This window comes from Sclerotinia sclerotiorum, genomic scaffold, assembly GCF_000146945.2.
Source record: "Sclerotinia sclerotiorum 1980 UF-70 scaffold_8 genomic scaffold, whole genome shotgun sequence".
NCBI classification, from domain to species: domain Eukaryota; kingdom Fungi; phylum Ascomycota; class Leotiomycetes; order Helotiales; family Sclerotiniaceae; genus Sclerotinia; species Sclerotinia sclerotiorum.
In genome coordinates, this window is record NW_001820828.1 from 102729 (window position 1) to 119544 (window position 16816).

General features: G+C 41.9%; 7 protein-coding genes across 7 annotated transcripts; 2 read left to right on the forward strand and 5 right to left on the reverse strand.

Moving 5' to 3' along the window:
* Nucleotides 1-578: 578 nt before the first annotated feature.
* Nucleotides 579-849, reverse strand: SS1G_06357 (predicted protein; the record flags this gene model as incomplete). Its single annotated transcript, XM_001592068.1, has 2 exons — nucleotides 579-609; nucleotides 725-849. 2 exons carry the CDS (start codon nucleotides 847-849, stop codon nucleotides 579-581), a joined length of 156 nt encoding a protein of 51 aa, XP_001592118.1.
* Nucleotides 850-3610: 2761 nt separating this feature from the next.
* Nucleotides 3611-4312, reverse strand: SS1G_06358 (predicted protein; the record flags this gene model as incomplete). Its single annotated transcript, XM_001592069.1, has 3 exons — nucleotides 3611-3758; nucleotides 4034-4132; nucleotides 4236-4312. 3 exons carry the CDS (start codon nucleotides 4310-4312, stop codon nucleotides 3611-3613), a joined length of 324 nt encoding a protein of 107 aa, XP_001592119.1.
* An 862-nt stretch (nucleotides 4313-5174) lies between these two features.
* On the reverse strand, nucleotides 5175-5831 carry SS1G_06359 (hypothetical protein; the record flags this gene model as incomplete). The annotated part of the gene is made up of 1 exon (XM_001592070.1): nucleotides 5175-5831. The coding sequence occupies one exon, from the start codon at nucleotides 5829-5831 to the stop codon at nucleotides 5175-5177; it is 657 nt and encodes a 218-aa protein (XP_001592120.1).
* Nucleotides 5832-7262: 1431 nt separating this feature from the next.
* On the forward strand, nucleotides 7263-8198 carry SS1G_06360 (hypothetical protein; the record flags this gene model as incomplete). Its single annotated transcript, XM_001592071.1, has 1 exon — nucleotides 7263-8198. The coding sequence occupies one exon, from the start codon at nucleotides 7263-7265 to the stop codon at nucleotides 8196-8198; it is 936 nt and encodes a 311-aa protein (XP_001592121.1).
* A 414-nt stretch (nucleotides 8199-8612) lies between these two features.
* On the forward strand, nucleotides 8613-11228 carry SS1G_06361 (hypothetical protein; the record flags this gene model as incomplete). The annotated part of the gene is made up of 4 exons (XM_001592072.1): nucleotides 8613-8690; nucleotides 9234-9820; nucleotides 9887-10152; nucleotides 10450-11228. 4 exons carry the CDS (start codon nucleotides 8613-8615, stop codon nucleotides 11226-11228), a joined length of 1710 nt encoding a protein of 569 aa, XP_001592122.1.
* Nucleotides 11229-11916: 688 nt separating this feature from the next.
* On the reverse strand, nucleotides 11917-12665 carry SS1G_06362 (predicted protein; the record flags this gene model as incomplete). Its single annotated transcript, XM_001592073.1, has 3 exons — nucleotides 11917-12035; nucleotides 12090-12134; nucleotides 12638-12665. 3 exons carry the CDS (start codon nucleotides 12663-12665, stop codon nucleotides 11917-11919), a joined length of 192 nt encoding a protein of 63 aa, XP_001592123.1.
* A 1078-nt stretch (nucleotides 12666-13743) lies between these two features.
* On the reverse strand, nucleotides 13744-15332 carry SS1G_06363 (hypothetical protein; the record flags this gene model as incomplete). The annotated part of the gene is made up of 3 exons (XM_001592074.1): nucleotides 13744-14706; nucleotides 14762-14950; nucleotides 15006-15332. 3 exons carry the CDS (start codon nucleotides 15330-15332, stop codon nucleotides 13744-13746), a joined length of 1479 nt encoding a protein of 492 aa, XP_001592124.1.
* Nucleotides 15333-16816: the final 1484 nt, after the last annotated feature.

The following is a 16816-nucleotide window of genomic DNA, read 5'->3' on the forward strand; positions in this document are numbered from 1 at the left end:
CTCAAGACGTTGTCATCTCCGTATGGAATGGGTAAGGAATGGTATCCGACGGCGGCACGAGAAGTCAAGAATATTGTGATGTGTCATTGGAAAGAATTTATGCATGGAGACTATTACTCTGGGCCTAATTGGGATTATGAACAAAAAATGTTTTGGTTTGGGTATCGCGACAGTTGCTTGCGGGGTATAGGTAAATAAAAATGACGAGAAAGATGTACCTGAGACAAAGATGGTGAAAGAGCAGTTACGAGAATTTGAGGCGAGAGTTTATAGAAAGTTTGAAAACCCGTGGTAGTATCTATGCAATTTGACGATAGCAGATCGGAGAATTGGATATGTGATGATGAATGAGGACAGTATTGGAGATCAGTGACAATTCACATTAAATCAACACAGACCCTAGGGGCGATTTATGCAGTATAATATGGGAATTGGGAGCAATTTTTGTCTCGCCTTGATCTTTCCGGCATTTATTCTAGCATTCCTTCAAGAAAATACTTCAGATTATCAATATTGATTAAGAAATCCTTTGGGCGAATCTACATAAGACTCTGGTCATGGAGAGAACACTCGCGCTATCAATAGTTTGCAATAATAAATTTAGTGTTTCTACACACCATTAGCACATTCTAAAGGATGAAGAATACACCAGCCAGCACTGGTGATTATGCCCATTCTACGTTTTCCTGCAGGCTAAAATGGAAATTAGACATCTGTTACTCACAAATTTTGCTTCTCACGATAACGAAGATTGTCATCACCTAATTTTGAAAGCTTATGGAAATGTACCGAATGTGAATGTTGAGTGTACGCGCGTGAAACGAGAGGAGCAAAGATAGAAACCCACATGATGGGCCTCGATACCAGCTAGTTGATAATAACAGAAAAAAGGTGATACCCTTAGCTTTCACAATTAGAGAATGCTTATGAAATTGGCGGAGTCATTATTTCACACAAACTCGCATTACCTTGTCATCTATAAAGGCTACATTTACGAATATGCCCATATTCACAATCCTCTCAGCGATATATTTTTATTAGCAATTTCGTCAATCCAAATGTCGAGCATTTTCATTACGAAACTACCGCGGTTAATACTACTAAAAGAATGGGGTGCCTAGGACTCATCAATGCCTCTCTCAATATCCCTCTGTGTCCTTGTGTTAAATTCAGCCCTTCTCAACATAATTAGACTGCATGTGGAGATTATCTAGGCCACTGTAAGTGTATAGATTTTCGACTCTGAGGTTTAGGTGTCAGCATTTGGCGGAAGCGTCATCAAACATGAAAGAGAGATCCCCGCTGCCTCCCTTACCTTCGAAATTATTCTCTTTCAATGTGGACCAATTTGTTCTAGCTCCTATGCATATATTTTACCTAGAAATCTTGTCACACGCAGTACAAATCCGAAGGGCTTCTGGTGAAGCGCATAAAATTTTGGGATGAAAACGTCCACCCATATAATACTTCGCTTTCTTTATCATAGCTCATTCCCCAATGATGGAGCGATGTATCGTAAAACTTTCAATATATCCTCACCAGTCTCATTTTTGGCTCCGTGGAAATAGTAGATACCATGTGAAGAAGCAAAACTAGTCAAATAGAGCCCTTATATCATGAAAATAGATGTGGTTTTTTTTGGGCGGCAAAGTCACTCGCTTTGATTAACTGCCATAAATGGCGCTAGTAAGAACTTGACATCGATCTCTAACATGAGATTCGAGCCTGAATAACCCAGAGCGTCGATGCCCTTGTAGATGCGCCGACCACCTTGACCCGTATGTGCTCAAAAGTATGCAAGGAGAAAACATTGAATTTCACCTACAGTTCGCGGTCGAAGCTTCTGCTGCGATCAATGATTAGCCGAAATAGGTTTCAAAGTATCAATTCAAACTCCAGATGAACAAACGCCATCATTCCTTCGAAAATCCAACAGGAATTTACGAGGCAGAAGAATTTTTCCTCTTGGGCACGCTTCTTGGTTTGCTTCAACTTATGAAGCCTGAATCAAGACTACTCAAATATAAAAAATTTGATGCTGATTCCTCTGGAATTAGGCATCGTTTAAGAAGAATGAGGCAGGGTTTCCTCAACCCTCCAGTGCTGCGCCAATTTCTACTATTGCGGCTTATTCCACTATCTATATCTCCAGATGGAATGAGATGAAAAAAAATGCGAGTTCGAACACATTTGGAGTCTAGCTTATAGATGTTAGCATCGAGAAATACAGATCTATGATCAAACTCTCTTTATCTATATAAAAACTTCTGAAGTGAAAGAGCCGATTAATTAGTCCTTTCACAGACGCTAATTTCGATCATTAAATCCCGAGTATACAAAATACCTCGACGGAGATGGCTGAATATATCGTGAAACCTCCTTTTATTCGGCGACAGAAATTTAATCTTAAGATTATCATTGATATCTACTCATCCGACCCAACCCTCTCATACCCTACAATTATGGCCCCGGGCCATTCTCATTCTATCGAAAGAACTACTAAGTAAAAACGACTATTCTATTAGCCGAGGAAATATATAGTCATGTAAGGTCTTGGTCACAACAGCTAATGTGTATATAAGAAAAAGATGAAAGATGCTACTTCTAGGAACACACTCTTGAGATGATTAGTAGAAAATCACTTTGATTTATCTGGCCTTCGGGGCAGAAAGAGAGTTTAAGTAGAATGTAGGTATGAGTTTGTGCAATATTCTAAGCAAGCCTCCTGCTTGCATCATCAGACTATCCAACACAATCCCTTTCCGATAGAAAACCCATGGCAGATCAGACACACAAAATCAATACCCCTGCCTAGATCATAGCCTTGAATTCCCTTGCACTAGCAAGATTTCACGAGTCGGCAGCTCTCTAGTCCCACAAACACAACATCTTAGTGGTTGTATTATGTTAAATAATATTAGCTAGCCTTCCCTGCAACTAGCTATGCTAGGTAAATAACTCATCACCAAAAATCCCCCTCTTTATAACAGAAGTATTCTCCTCGAATTCCCTATGAAAAAGTCTTGTCGATATCGAAAGATGGCCCTAGAATCCTAAATGATAATCGATTTTAACTGGCCCAAAATCCCCAACGCCCCCGACAAGAAACTGCGTATCCTCGCCTCGATTCTCCTCAACTCTCGCCCATCACTTGTCTGTCCCACATTCCATGGCACTGGAAATTTGAAAGAGTAACAGTAACAGTATAAATTTTCCCATCTTTGCAAGGAACACCGTGGTCACAAGATCTCAAGGGAAAAGATTTTTCTTGTTTATTCCCTCGATTTGAAGCAGTAGTTTCATAGCCACAAAAATTCGGAGAAATCAGGTATTTACGCAAGATGCTCGCTCGGATTATACCCAGAAAGAATCTTTGCAGTGTTATCGATCTTGCGAATTCTAGCTTCAGTTTCTCATATCTTGGGGATGCAAGACACTTTTTGCAGTATATATGACGCTATTGAATAAATTCTCGGATTTAGATCAATCGTTAGATCGTGTGTAAGGGAAATGACCTCTTTTTCATTGTATTTCTTGAATCTGGACTGCTTCGTCCAACGGCATAGATAGAAGCAAAGCCTCTATCTACAATTTTTCCGGTCCCGGAATGTCATGGAGTGGAGATATTCGATGCAACCGCAGTTGGTCGAGTGACCTGTCGTCTATGTCTTGCAAGGGAGAGTATAACAGCTCCCCAGTCTCGAGTGTCGAGACATGAGGGCTTATGGCTATTGGAGCTTGGATCTTGCATAGCTGAGCTAATGAGAATCAGTGTCGTCCTCATGGAAATATTTGGATTAATGTCTGTAGTAGTCGAGGAGGGCATTGTTTCTGGCACAACGTTTGGAACCACAGAAGTGAAAAAACATTGACTCTACATCGACACATAGAAGCTTATAATTTGGTTGTAAATCTGCAGAACGCCCAAACTCTTTTGAACATCCACAGGGAATTGACAGCTGTATTACTTCTGAATACTACTGTATACATCTTAGCATTAAAGAAGTTTCTTCTTAAAGATGTTGTAACATACCCTTGTGTATTAGGAAAGACTTCATGAAATTTGAAATGCACATTCATAACCTTAAGCATGTTAAGTCGATGAGATTGCTCGAGTTTCAAGTCAATTACCCTGTTAAAATTAGGTGCTACAAACCATGCCGAAGCAGAGCCAGCTTTCTCTGGGTCAATATACCATTTACGAACAAGATTCTCGACCTGCTCCTCCATCGAACCCAGTGACTTCAATGACTTCAAACATAGGTTTTTCAATTTCGTCCACACATAAAGACCACCCCTCTTCTTCATACATCATGAATCCATCTTGCAGCATGCGGCTCGAGCTGCTACTACTGCTAATGCTCGACGTGTAGTAAGTACTTGACGCAACTACATTTATAGAATTATGCAAAGTAGACAAGAAATCTGCCAAGAATTCCTCATCCCACAACAAAACTACCAAAAATATTTACCCTGTCGACAGTAGACTCATTAACCTTAATTTGAGGACCAATCTTAAATCTTATTTCGGTGAATAAAAACAATAGAAGTTCAATAAACAAGTGAGTTAAACCGTGTACACATCGGGACCGGTTCAAGTAGAAAATATATGAAATAGAGACGGTGGTGGGTTTGAGGGCATATGGGATGAGAAGGGCTCGAGGGCATGCATGATGACTGTGGACGATGAGGCTTATTGGGAGGGACGAACGATTGCAGTGGTTATTGCGATGAATAACTGTGTTGTAAAGATATCATTTATTGTTTTTATTCTCTTCATTTTGAGTGGGTGGGTGAGTATGATGCGCAACGCTGTTGATAAATGATGGTGAAGGTAAGATTTTATATTCAACATGACTAAGCATCAAGTAGGGAGGACTGGCACGAGGAGGAAGAGTGAAGAACATTGCGATTGAAGGAAGCACGAAGCATGTGAACATGAGGGAACATTGGAGAAAAGTATTGCGATTTCAGATATTACCGCTTAAAATTTATGCTATAAAAGCAATGGTATGCTATGCTACGCCATGCCATGATATGATATAAAACCAAAACACCGAAACCATGCTTAAGACGGATGTATGCTCAATTAAACCCCAGTCTTGTGGTATGCCTTTACCCAAACTCCAAGCAATGCAAATATGTTGTGCAATTTATCCAAAATGCAACACAGTTTATAATGCCCAGTGAACCTTCTTCTTCGGCTTCGGACTCGCCACAGCCTTGCTAGGAACCACCGACGTCGCCGGCGCGCTAGAGATTCCCTTCGCTTCCTCCGCGTCCTCGCTTTCCCTCTCCTCTCTTATAGGCCCTAGGTCAGGGCTAGGCTCAGCCCATGAATGTGGTCTCCGCAGAGGTAGGCTTCGTGTTTGTCCTCGAATGGGGCTTCGTGGAGGTGTAAGTCGTACCTTCGCCCGACCTCGACTAGCCGTGAAATCTGGAATGGATATTCCGAGTCCTTTGACATTTTTATCCTTTCGGTGTGCAGCCCGCGATTCCCTTCCACTTCCATACACTTTTGTTGTAAAGTCCTTCAAGCTCAGAGGTATGGCAAATCCGAACAACACATCCTCGTCCTCATCATCATAATCATCTAGAGGCGCCCGCTGTAATGCGGAAGGAGAAATCTGTCGTACATCAGATTTCTCTTCATCGTCGGACTCGATGCCCGCAGAGAAGTCATCAATATCATCATCTGTGATTTCATCGGGCGAAGTGAGGAAGTAGGAGAATGGGTTATCATCAATCGATTCGAGGTCTAAATTGTCTTCACGAAGATGAAGAATAGTGGGAGGCCAGGAGTCCCGACGCTGGAGTTCATTGAAAGGCATTGTATAGGATGAATATGGGATGAATGCCCGCAACAGATCCGGCTCGAGGCCGGTCTATGTATCTTTTGCGAATGCGGGGTTCCTGTTGCTCTGAACTTGGAAAATATTTGAATGTGGAGATTCCTGTGACAGATGAGGGCAGGAATAAGTAGGAAAAATCAGGGAAGTAGGTATTTAGAAAGGCATGTTCACTAAATAGTCAGTCATTCAGCAATTCCTTGAGGGAAAGTAGTCATTCTTTTTCGTATTGCGCCTTGTTAGATAAGGGCATGCGGGATAATGTGAATCATATATTAGTGAGACACCACACCCACACCCACACACACAACTAAATATCATGTAGGCGGTTGTAAAAGATAAGAAGCGTGATGAAACCTTGGAAGAACATTAAAAGAGTAACAAAAATGCGAAAATAAAAAGGGAATATTTCAAGTGTGACTCTAACATGATTTAGTTCCCGCGCAAAGGACGTCTGGTTGGATGATGCTCGTGATTGTTCGATCAATCAGAATCGTAAGCCAGTCACCATGTCCAGTAGTGCGGGTGACTACAAAATATCTTTCTTAGCGACAGGCATTTTCATGATTTAATGAAGAACTTTGAATGGTCAAAAGAAGGACCCGAACTATCCGCGTCTCTCGTTCTAATGCAGGTGTAAATGATCAAAACTGGTCACCGTGATATTAAATTTATTGATAAAATATGCGCGGTGATGTTATATATTTTTGATAGGATGTTCGATGAAGGGAGTGTGAAGAAGTTGAGAGGTTGTGAATCGCCCCTCTTCTGTCTTCTTCAACGGACGAGTCTTCACAACCAAGTCTCCGCACTAAACTTTAAATTAATTGCCATGTCAGGTGATCTCTAGCCACTATTCGGATCTTTTTACATTCTCAGCCTCCTTCCTATTCGCTTCTATAATTAAGTGCATGCGCAAGTGCGTGCATGATCGCATGTCGCGCATCTCTGAAAACTAAATGATTAATTACGTGATTACATGATTGCGTATCTCAAGACCCGCAACTTTATCGACAGTTAACGGATGCAATGCATGCGATGAATCGTTTTTCGAATACTTTACCGCCGGACATCTAACATTATCGATGACCCGCATCATCCTCTGACTATTGTAGACTTTGATGAAATATACTAAAGCCTCATATGCCTCCACATAAAGCGGAGTGCAACATTTCATCCCAGGTCACTTGACACATATTATCATTGAGCCCTACCGGTATATCATCAATTCTATCATGACATAACCCATCCATTGAGCCAAGAATATTCACACCGCAAGCTATAAGACGACAAATATTACCATTATCGAACCGTTATCATTAGGCTGGGTTTGATCACAGTTTCACAGTCAGCAAGTGTGGGTTCATTCCCTTTAAAGGAAAATTAAATTCCTACTCTACTCATCACGGCATGATGACGCGTGAAAAGAGCTTGTCGGGCTTTGATGGGGAAAGAATTCACATTTCCACTCCTTCAGAGGACAACAATTCGACTTCATTTCCTATTCGAGTAATTACTCATAACATTCGTTATGCAACCGAATCTCCATTTAAAGGGGAGGAACTTTGGTCAATCCGCTCCCCTCGACTATGCTCTGAACTCATATTTAATTCCACTGTACCTGAGACTTTCATCTGCCTCCAAGAAGTTCTCCATTCTCAGCTTGTCGATATTCACGATGTTTTGAATGAAGGTCCTGGATATAAGTGGTCTCGTCTTGGGGTTGGAAGAGATGACGGGAAACAATCTGGAGAATACTCCCCCATCTTCTATCGCCCCGCAGTGTGGGACCTCGTTCTTTACAAAACCTATTGGCTCAGCGAAACTCCAGACAAGCCCTCCTTTGGCTGGGATGCTGGTTGTATCAGACTAGTTACATTAGGTATATTTAGGCATCGGTTGACGAACGAAATTGTTGTTGTCATGAGTACTCATTTGGATAACTCCGGTCCAATATCTCGACAAAAGAGTGCAGAATTGATTTTGGAGAAGGTCAATCATTACAAAAATGCGTATGCACCCGCTGCACTTCTTCTTGCTGGAGATTTCAATAGCCCTCCAGATGATGAAGCCTATAAGACGATGACGTCCTCCACTTCGACAATGGCAGATATTCGAGATCTCGTTCCCGAGGTAAAGCGATATGGAAATGAGATGACTTTCACATCCTTTGGATACGTGGATAACACACCATCTCGGATTGATTTTATTTTCTCCGCCAAAGATACAATGGCCAAATATGGAATTTATGCAGTGCTGAGCAATCGTTACGATGATGAGGTGTATCTTTCCGATCATAGAGCTGTTGTAGCTGACATTGAGGTATCTTCAACTCGGGCTCGTGAATAAAGTCGTGATTATGCTTCGGGTACTTGTCTTATGAGAGTCATCATTCGATTCGAGCTACTTGACGTATCCAGAGACTCACCGTCAAAACCAGTCATCTTTTAGGCGTCTAGGTGCTTCATTTGTTGCCTATACCACTTTGTTTCATGCTATTGTGTCTACACGAAGCCAACATGAAGGAAGCGACTTTTCTTGAAATTTTAGTCAAGAGATACTGTAAAGGTAGAGCTGTACATTGGGCAATGTTAATTGTGCCATCAACCTCGACGGTACATGGGTGTTGTGCTTTTTTTTTTCCGTCTTTTATGTTTCTTTTATTTATTTTTGTGTTCAAAAAATAACAGGAGAGCTAAAACAGCTATTCGTCCCAAAGTATCGTAGTAAATCTACCTAGTAGTCAAGACTTTCGTTCAATTCATGCCATCGAAGTTTCAACGAAGAAATATGCCACAAGCTCTTGATGCTCTAAGCAAACCCCTTGCATATAACTGTGAGGTAAGATGATGATCTTGCTATCTCCGTATATCCGGGCTACAAGCTTTCCCCACTGTAATCTGACATTTCATTATTTGCCTCATTTACGAGCAACAACGCAAATTTACAAATATTGGAAAGCTTTAACATCAAATATACCGAAATAAACCCTGGTAATCATCAACACGGAGTATTGGCACAATGAGGAATGCACGTGCTTGCGAAGCTTGTAGAGCAAGTAAAAACCGATGCTTCTTCGCAGATGATGATACAATATGTCAAAGGTGATTAGCACGTTTATTCAAACTTCTCTAAATCCAATTACTCGTACTAAATTCAAGTAGATGCAACCAAACCAAAAGTCGGTGTGTCGTTAGAGAAAAGGCCAGACCAAAACGTGTTCGACGTGTAGAACGTCCAGGAAATGCGACAAAATTAGATGATAGTCCGTTATCATCCACTACCTCTCCTTCTGCCGATAATCCAGTGAAAGAGGGAGAGTTCTGTCTCGATCTCCCTAGCACTGTGTATCATGATTCAACGAAAGACGCTGAAATTCTTCAGAGCCATCACAAACAAATCTTTAAAGATGATAACCCCCTTTCGCCCACGCCATTGAAAGAGATACCACTACCCTTACCATCAAAATATATACCCGGTCGCAAACTCACCCTTTCTCAAGCAACTCACCTCCTGAATTCTTATATTCCCAAACTTCCATTCTTTCCCTTCGTCACACTCCCCGCCAACCCCACAATTCCAACCCTATCTCAACAATCCCCTTTCCTTCTTTTGGCCATCCTCACCACGGCTGCCATCCCGCATCCTTACCTCCACCACCAACTTGACCAGGAATTCCGTCGTGTTTTAAGTCTCAAACTAATTGTTAATTCGCAAAAATCACTCGACTATCTTCTAGGTCTTCTTGTGTATATAGCTTGGTATCCCATGCATACCAAACCGAAATCCAATCCATGCTTTACATACATGAACCTTGCCAATTCGTTAGCGGTGGACTTAGGACTCGACAAAGCGGAGCCTCAAACAAATATTTTCGGGGAGTTCGATTTGAAGGGACTTGTGCGTAGCGATGGTCGCTGGACGACGGAGGCCAAGAGAGCCTACATGGGATGTTATGTTTTATGCTCTCAGTTAGTGATCTCTCTCACTTATATCTTAATGCACAGAGATTTGAAGTACTGACGTATCTCTGAAAGGCTCGCTATAGGGTTCAGTAAGCCACAAACCATGTCCTACGAGAATCTTTTACCTAGCAATCCTGATTCCTTCATTCCATCTCATACAAGTACACCAGCGACAGCCATGGTAATACTTGAGCGTATCTCTGATCGTACCAACGACGCCTGGACCCTGAAGAACTATCCGCAAATGGATGCATTTAGCACTGAACTATATGTTCAATTGTTTACCGCTGAACTGGATACTTGGAAACGGAATGTACCAGAATATATCACTGCTTCACGTGAGCCTAACTCATTTGATTCTCACCTACTAGGAATTGGATAAAGAGACCAAAACTGACAGAAGTTAGCACTCTTTGCTCTGTACCACAAATTTACACATTACTCAATCTACGCTCATTCCCTTCGTCTTCTACGCCGTCCTTACCGTCCCTCCGTCCCAGGAACCACAGATGCAATACCCTCGCCCGACCATCTCCATACATGTCTCCGTTTGGCTGGATCCTATTTTCAGCACCTCCTCTCACTTCCCACCCAAGACTACACTCATTTCAATCTAATCCATTGGTCCCAACTAGTGCAATCTCTCGTCGCACTCGTACGACTCACATTCGTCATCGCACACGTGGAGAACTGGTCAGCCGAAACTACACGTGAGAGAATCGGCCTAAGTATGTATTTAGAAGCACTATGTTTCAGACTCCGAGGTCTCTCATCAACTTTCCAATCATCGTCTAATAAAGCAGACCTCGAGTCTAGCGAAAGCGAGACGATAGATATTAGTAGTAATAAGGGACAAAAAGAACATTTTGATAAATACTTCGTCTTGAATAGTATGTTAAGTACGCTTAAGAAAACATGGGAACAGCGCGTCGAGGCTATTGTTCCGAAAGCTTCGACTCTCTCGAGGGGAAAATGTCCGGTGTTTCATCCGGAGGTGGCGCCGTTGTTGGGAAATACAAATTTGGATTTTGATTTTGAGGATATGCATGCGTGGGATGAGGGGTTAGGTGCGGGGACGATGGGATGGGATGTTGGGGTTGGGGTTGGGGAAGCTGGGTCGTCTGGTGATAATGTGCCATATACGGGTGAAAGTTTTAAAAAATCGGGACAGGGACAGGAACAAGTGGGTTTACAGGGGGTTAGTAGTGAAGGTGAAGGAGGAATGGGAATGGGAATGGGAATTTCAGGGATACGTCAACAGGAAGGTACAGAGACGATGAATCATGATCTATGGGACACAATGACATGTTCGTGGGCAGAACAATCTTCTACATGGCCGATAGCGATAAGTCAGGGAAATTCTAACATGGCTGGTAATGAAGAAGTATTTAGATATCAAGGTGGGGAGCAGTAGGAAGGGAAGTTTATGGCTTTGGGGGAATTGAGGGAATTGGGTAAATTGATCATAATGAGGGAGTTTATAAAAGGATAAAGTTTCTACTCTGGTTAATTCGTAGTTTGTAAGATTAAGATTGATATTTTGGAGGGTCTTTCTTTGGGGCGGGGGAGTTGATAAATTGATATGTTAGTAGAGGAAGGATATTGTTGGAGAGAGAATATACATATGGAAAGTTGAGAACTCGTTATCAATGTTTCTATCCAGGTAGATGGGTTAATGGTATTTGTTAAATATTACAAGAAATATCTCAGCTTAATCGTATAGTTTCTGGTCTATAGCTGGCTATATATTTTTGTACTTCAGATTCCTCAATATCAATCTAGGTGATCAATCTTAAATAACCTCCTCCTGCTCCACCCACCGAGCAAAGTAAAGAATAAGAAGCAAACCTTATCAAGAAAAGACATTTTCCGGGGAATAGCCTCCTGTCCACACTTCTCCTCAGTAACTTACTGGGGGTTTCCATTTTTATTTCTCAAATAAATAAGTTTAAAAGAAAAAGAGACGGCAAAACAGGGTGAAAGATTTCAACGTTTCCATTTCCATATGAATATAAAAATTGGGTGTTGTGAATCTTTCCCGTATATCCCTACCTCAGTTTTAGAATTTATTAACAGTAATTATTAATAAAAAGCTAGCTTAACTACCTCCTGGGAGGTATCTTCAACATAATATATATGCTTATATGAGCACAGCCCATGTAATTGCTCTGAAGGCGATTTTGGAAAACTTTCATAAGCTGGGCTGAAGTGCGTTTTATATCTAAGATTACGTGTAGTGATGCTATTTTGGCTAATATCTGCTATAGACACTTACTAGTTTTAACTTTTGTCAAACATAGAATCAACGTAGTCCGCTTAACTATTACAAACTGTCTATAGTTCCCCCCTTCTAACAATTTTGACCGCAAAAATGAGCGACTTTGATGGCTCATTCTTGCAAAGAAATCTACTATTTTGCAAAATCCTCGCGCGAGTAATTTCAAAGATTAATGAGCTTACCTCTGTGCTGACGTATGCCCTGCTTAATTACGCTTGCGTCAATAGTAGATCAAGCTAGCTCGCTTGAGGTATTCATCTTTGAAACTTTCAAGGAGATGATTATCTCTCAAACAGCTGACATGTTGTTTTGAATCGCCCGAACTGTTACAATTGATGTGTAAGATGTCGACGGTGCTCTTCGTCCAACTAAAAAGACAATAAATTCCACAATCCGCATTATTCATTGCTAAGCCATCCATTCCATGGCTAAAAAGCATCGCATTCTGGTGATCTTATGATTCTTGACAATGAACTAATATCTTCCACAATCTCAGATGGGACTATCCCTAGCAAATGGGACATTTCAGCACCAGAGTGACTGACAGAGATCCCTCCACTTCAAGTCCGTCATAATGACGTGGTTGGTGATGAGATGAATGTATGCGGAGGTTTCAAAACGGTTTTTTACTTTGGAGATATTCACCAACATGTTTACCTACCCAGCGGTGAAACATACAATCGAGTCACTAGTGAGTTAAGTATGTCAGTACGGTCTCATACACTTGAATAGTAAGAGACTGATATACCGCCTAGAAACCAATTTTCTTGTTTGGTTCTCCTTTTCCATCAAGAACACCCTCCTATCATCTCGGCAAACAAGCGATATTTCGAGCACAACCACTTACCGCCTCCAGATAATGGTCATCACAACCTTGAGTGTCGGTAAGCTATTTCGCAGCCCCTAAATACTCATCCACATCAAGTTCTTCAAGCTAAGTATTCTCTTCCAGTAATTACAAGAACCCACCACTTTCGTGCGCTCTCATACCAATGCCCCTCAGATTCAGCATCTCATCTGCCCACAAGAGCCGTGCTGATAATAGTAAGATGGTCGCTAAGTACTATATTCCACGTACAACCGTTACGTGCTGTAGAGGGCGATAATCACGATGTGTGTTTCATGAGCGCTCAAGCGATGCCCTTCTACTTATGCTGGACGCGGATGATTTAAGATATGTTGCAGGCGGGGATACACTCGTTAAGACTTTGGCGTTAGGTAACTTTGATGACATGATAGGAGTAAATGTATAGTCTGCAGCCCGCACGGTTCTATGCTTGGCGAGAAAGACAGAGGTGGAATGAGGAGTAATAGTAAGGTCTTACCTATACTATAATCCATTTCGTCCCACCGCAATTGTTAGTCAGGGGATAGCATAATAAGCATACCAACAAGAAAGTTCTCACAAATCCCACAACACCCAACATCCAAAACCTCCCACCTCCAGCCATAAATATAAATTCTAAAATCATGACCAACCTCACGCAAAATATCAATCAATCCAATACAATCCAACTCATCCCGCCCAACCCAACAACACAATTCAATACATATGAATTTGAGACGGTCTGGAACTCTTCGCTGATTCTGCTTTATCATCGATAATAATTACAGGTCGTCAGGACTTCCGACTATGCGTCAATTTCCCTTTTTATCCCTGTGCCTCTCCATCCCTCTTACTAGATACCTCCACCAACTCCCTCTCTAAAGAAGGACTACTATTTACAGCTTCTTCATCCTCCATCAATCTAAATTCCCATCTTGGTGCTGCTGCATTGATGCCAGGATATAAATCAACGGGCAAATAGTCCCCAACGTCATGTTTAAAATCATGTCTCTCCTTCATATCTGCGTCGTATATTTTGCTTATTTGCTCCATTGCCTTTTTTGCTATTGTCTTTGCTTTCTCCTCGGCGACCTTACGACGCCGAACTTCGAGTATGAGACCATCATATGAGGAAAGATAATTTTCATAAAAGAGTCGCATTCCCTCCAAGTCATCCATTTGTCCACATATCTGCGCCTTGGTATCCTCCCACCTAGCACGGAAATCCTGACCTGCAATGATATATCCCGGAAGTCGCTCATACACTCCTTCTAGAATTTTGTATATACTCGTAGTTTGTTTAAATTGTTCGGTGAGATGTGAAACGTGATCGAGGATTGCATCATGTTTGATTTCCATTTCATTTTGGCGATCGCGAAGTTCCATAACCACATCTTCGACTTCCGCAGCGTCTTTCTCGAGAACGAAGAGCATTTCTTCACGCTCGTGTTCAGTAAGAGGTTCTTCGTTTATGTCATCGTGCGAGGTATTCATTACACCAGAGACGGATACTGGCTCAGCGCCTGGTGGTGGATTAGACGCTGCATTTCTGACAGCGGCATATCCTCCCTCCGTATGTCTGATGGCGTTCAGGCATAGGTCGAAATGACTGGAAAGGGATGACAGTAACGCAGCCATTTCCTGGGCATGCCCTTCTAATGTTGCTAAGTGACTTGGTATTGGAGAATAAGATGGCGGCGATACTTTGGTGTTCTTGAAACCCGACCTCAAGCTGCGTAGATCATCATCAAAGGAAAGTAGAGATGTATCGAATTCTTTTTGCGTTTCCTATAGACCAAGGTCAATAACCGGAAAAATTGCATATTCAGAAAAGCCTTTTCACCTTGGACTCTCGAATTAACTCTTTCAAACCATCTCGCATCCCTTCTACACCTTGTTCATCCACAAAGTCCAACAAACTTCTCGGTTCCTCGCCAGCTGGTCGAAAAGCCGCATCCACCATTGTTGACCTTAGAACATCCATTGTAGATTCAAGTCGAGCATTTGCGGCATCGAGGGTATGTAGGACATTCTACGCGTACTATGGTCAGCTTGCACATCATTAAAATAGCTCGACGACTACCCACCTTGAAATCCTTCTGGCCATCATTATACACGCACTCTATACTATTCCTAACTTTCATCAAGACCTTCATCTGCTCATTAATACCACTTTGTAAGAATCCTGTCCTAGCGTTCAGTATAACGCTCTCTTCCAATGCGGTCTTTGCTGAGGTGACGATTTCGTTCGCACGCCATACTGTACTGATGGATGATAGGGAACGTTTAGAAGCAAGAAGATGTGATACCAGGGTTTCAAGAATTTCGCGCCCATGAATTATAGGATCTGGGTGATTTGCAGAAGATACGGATGTTTGGCTTTGACTTCCTGGGGCGTTAGTCGGAGATGCCATAGTTGCGTTAACCAAATATATTATGTGGGAGATGCCAATTGTTGGGTGGATATGTTGAAGACGGTCACTGTTGATTTCTTCAATGGAAATTCGGGTTAAGGATAAATATGACGGCTCGATGGGGTTATGGCCTGGCACATAATAATATTAATTAGTCTGCAATGATTAGATTACGATCACCATCGTACAAGAAAGAGTTTGTAGAAGCTCCCGAGGTCGTCGTCGCTGAGATGACGATGGTGAGCAAATTCGAGAATGTCAAATCGATGATTGCTGTACGGGGTGATGGGGTTGTGGGGTACTAACCTTACCTATTGAACTTGGCTGTGTTCGGCATGCTCCGGCGCTAGATCTAGATGGCGCTATCAATCAAAATATCACATCATGCACTTTCGTACATACATATATATATATATATATATGTATGTGTATTCACCCATCATCCTGTCAATTCAGTTGGAATATTTCGAACTCGATCCCTCAACTTACTTGCAGTACTATTAATACTGAATTTCAACTTCATTTGATGAAGGTAGCTCAGGAACAACAATCTAAGGTCGAGCGGTATCACTTCCACCTTGGAGGAGGGACAAAAGAAAGATTTTGTGGCCGCTGCATTTCCTGTACCTTGGGTTACTATACTATAGCTAATCTACGGTTATGTCGGCATCAGAGATACTTCTCAATAAGTTATACGGATCGCCCGTCATATTAAATTTGATCTTTTGCCAGAACAGGACACGAACAGTAGAGAGAGAATGCAGCAAGCATGAGCTACAAGCATGAGGGGGAAATGCCAGTCACACATAAACTTGACGGAGTGGATAGGTTGACCAATATGGGCTTTTACCAGAAAGTTTTCTAACAGATCGATCATGCATGGAAGTTGCAAAAACATACCGCTCAGGATACGAAAATGCCGACTGACGAATAGCACAATAGATAAACATACATGCCTTCATGCGAGGCCGACTTGACATTCGACTAGGCAACGCTCGCTGCTGAAGAGGATCACAACCACTAAATCTAAATTTATCCAAGTTTCAGCCAGCCCCGGCGCCTTACACATACATTACATCATCAAGCTGGCATTTAAAGCAATCCTCAATTCGGAATGTGTTCCGGGAGAAGTGGTTAATCACGTGGTATGAGCTGAAGTCCTCGATTTCCATCATCTTTGCCTTGACGAAAATGCACGACATCACGCACGATATAGTACTTGCGGAAATGTTCTCTAGCTCTTTTCTCATTCAGCAAATGAATGATACTCAAATGAGACGAGGCTGAATTATGCTTCAATCTATGCATGAACCTTTCAGACAAAATTCACATGGATGGTGATCGACAGGGTCACAGTGATGGCCAAATACGAGTGAGTTGCCAAAAGTAACGGTGTGCTGCAACAATTCCATCAAATTTGCTATCAGCTTGTTTATGTTGAACAAGGACTGGGTTTTTTAATAGAATGTTTTAACTAATTCTAG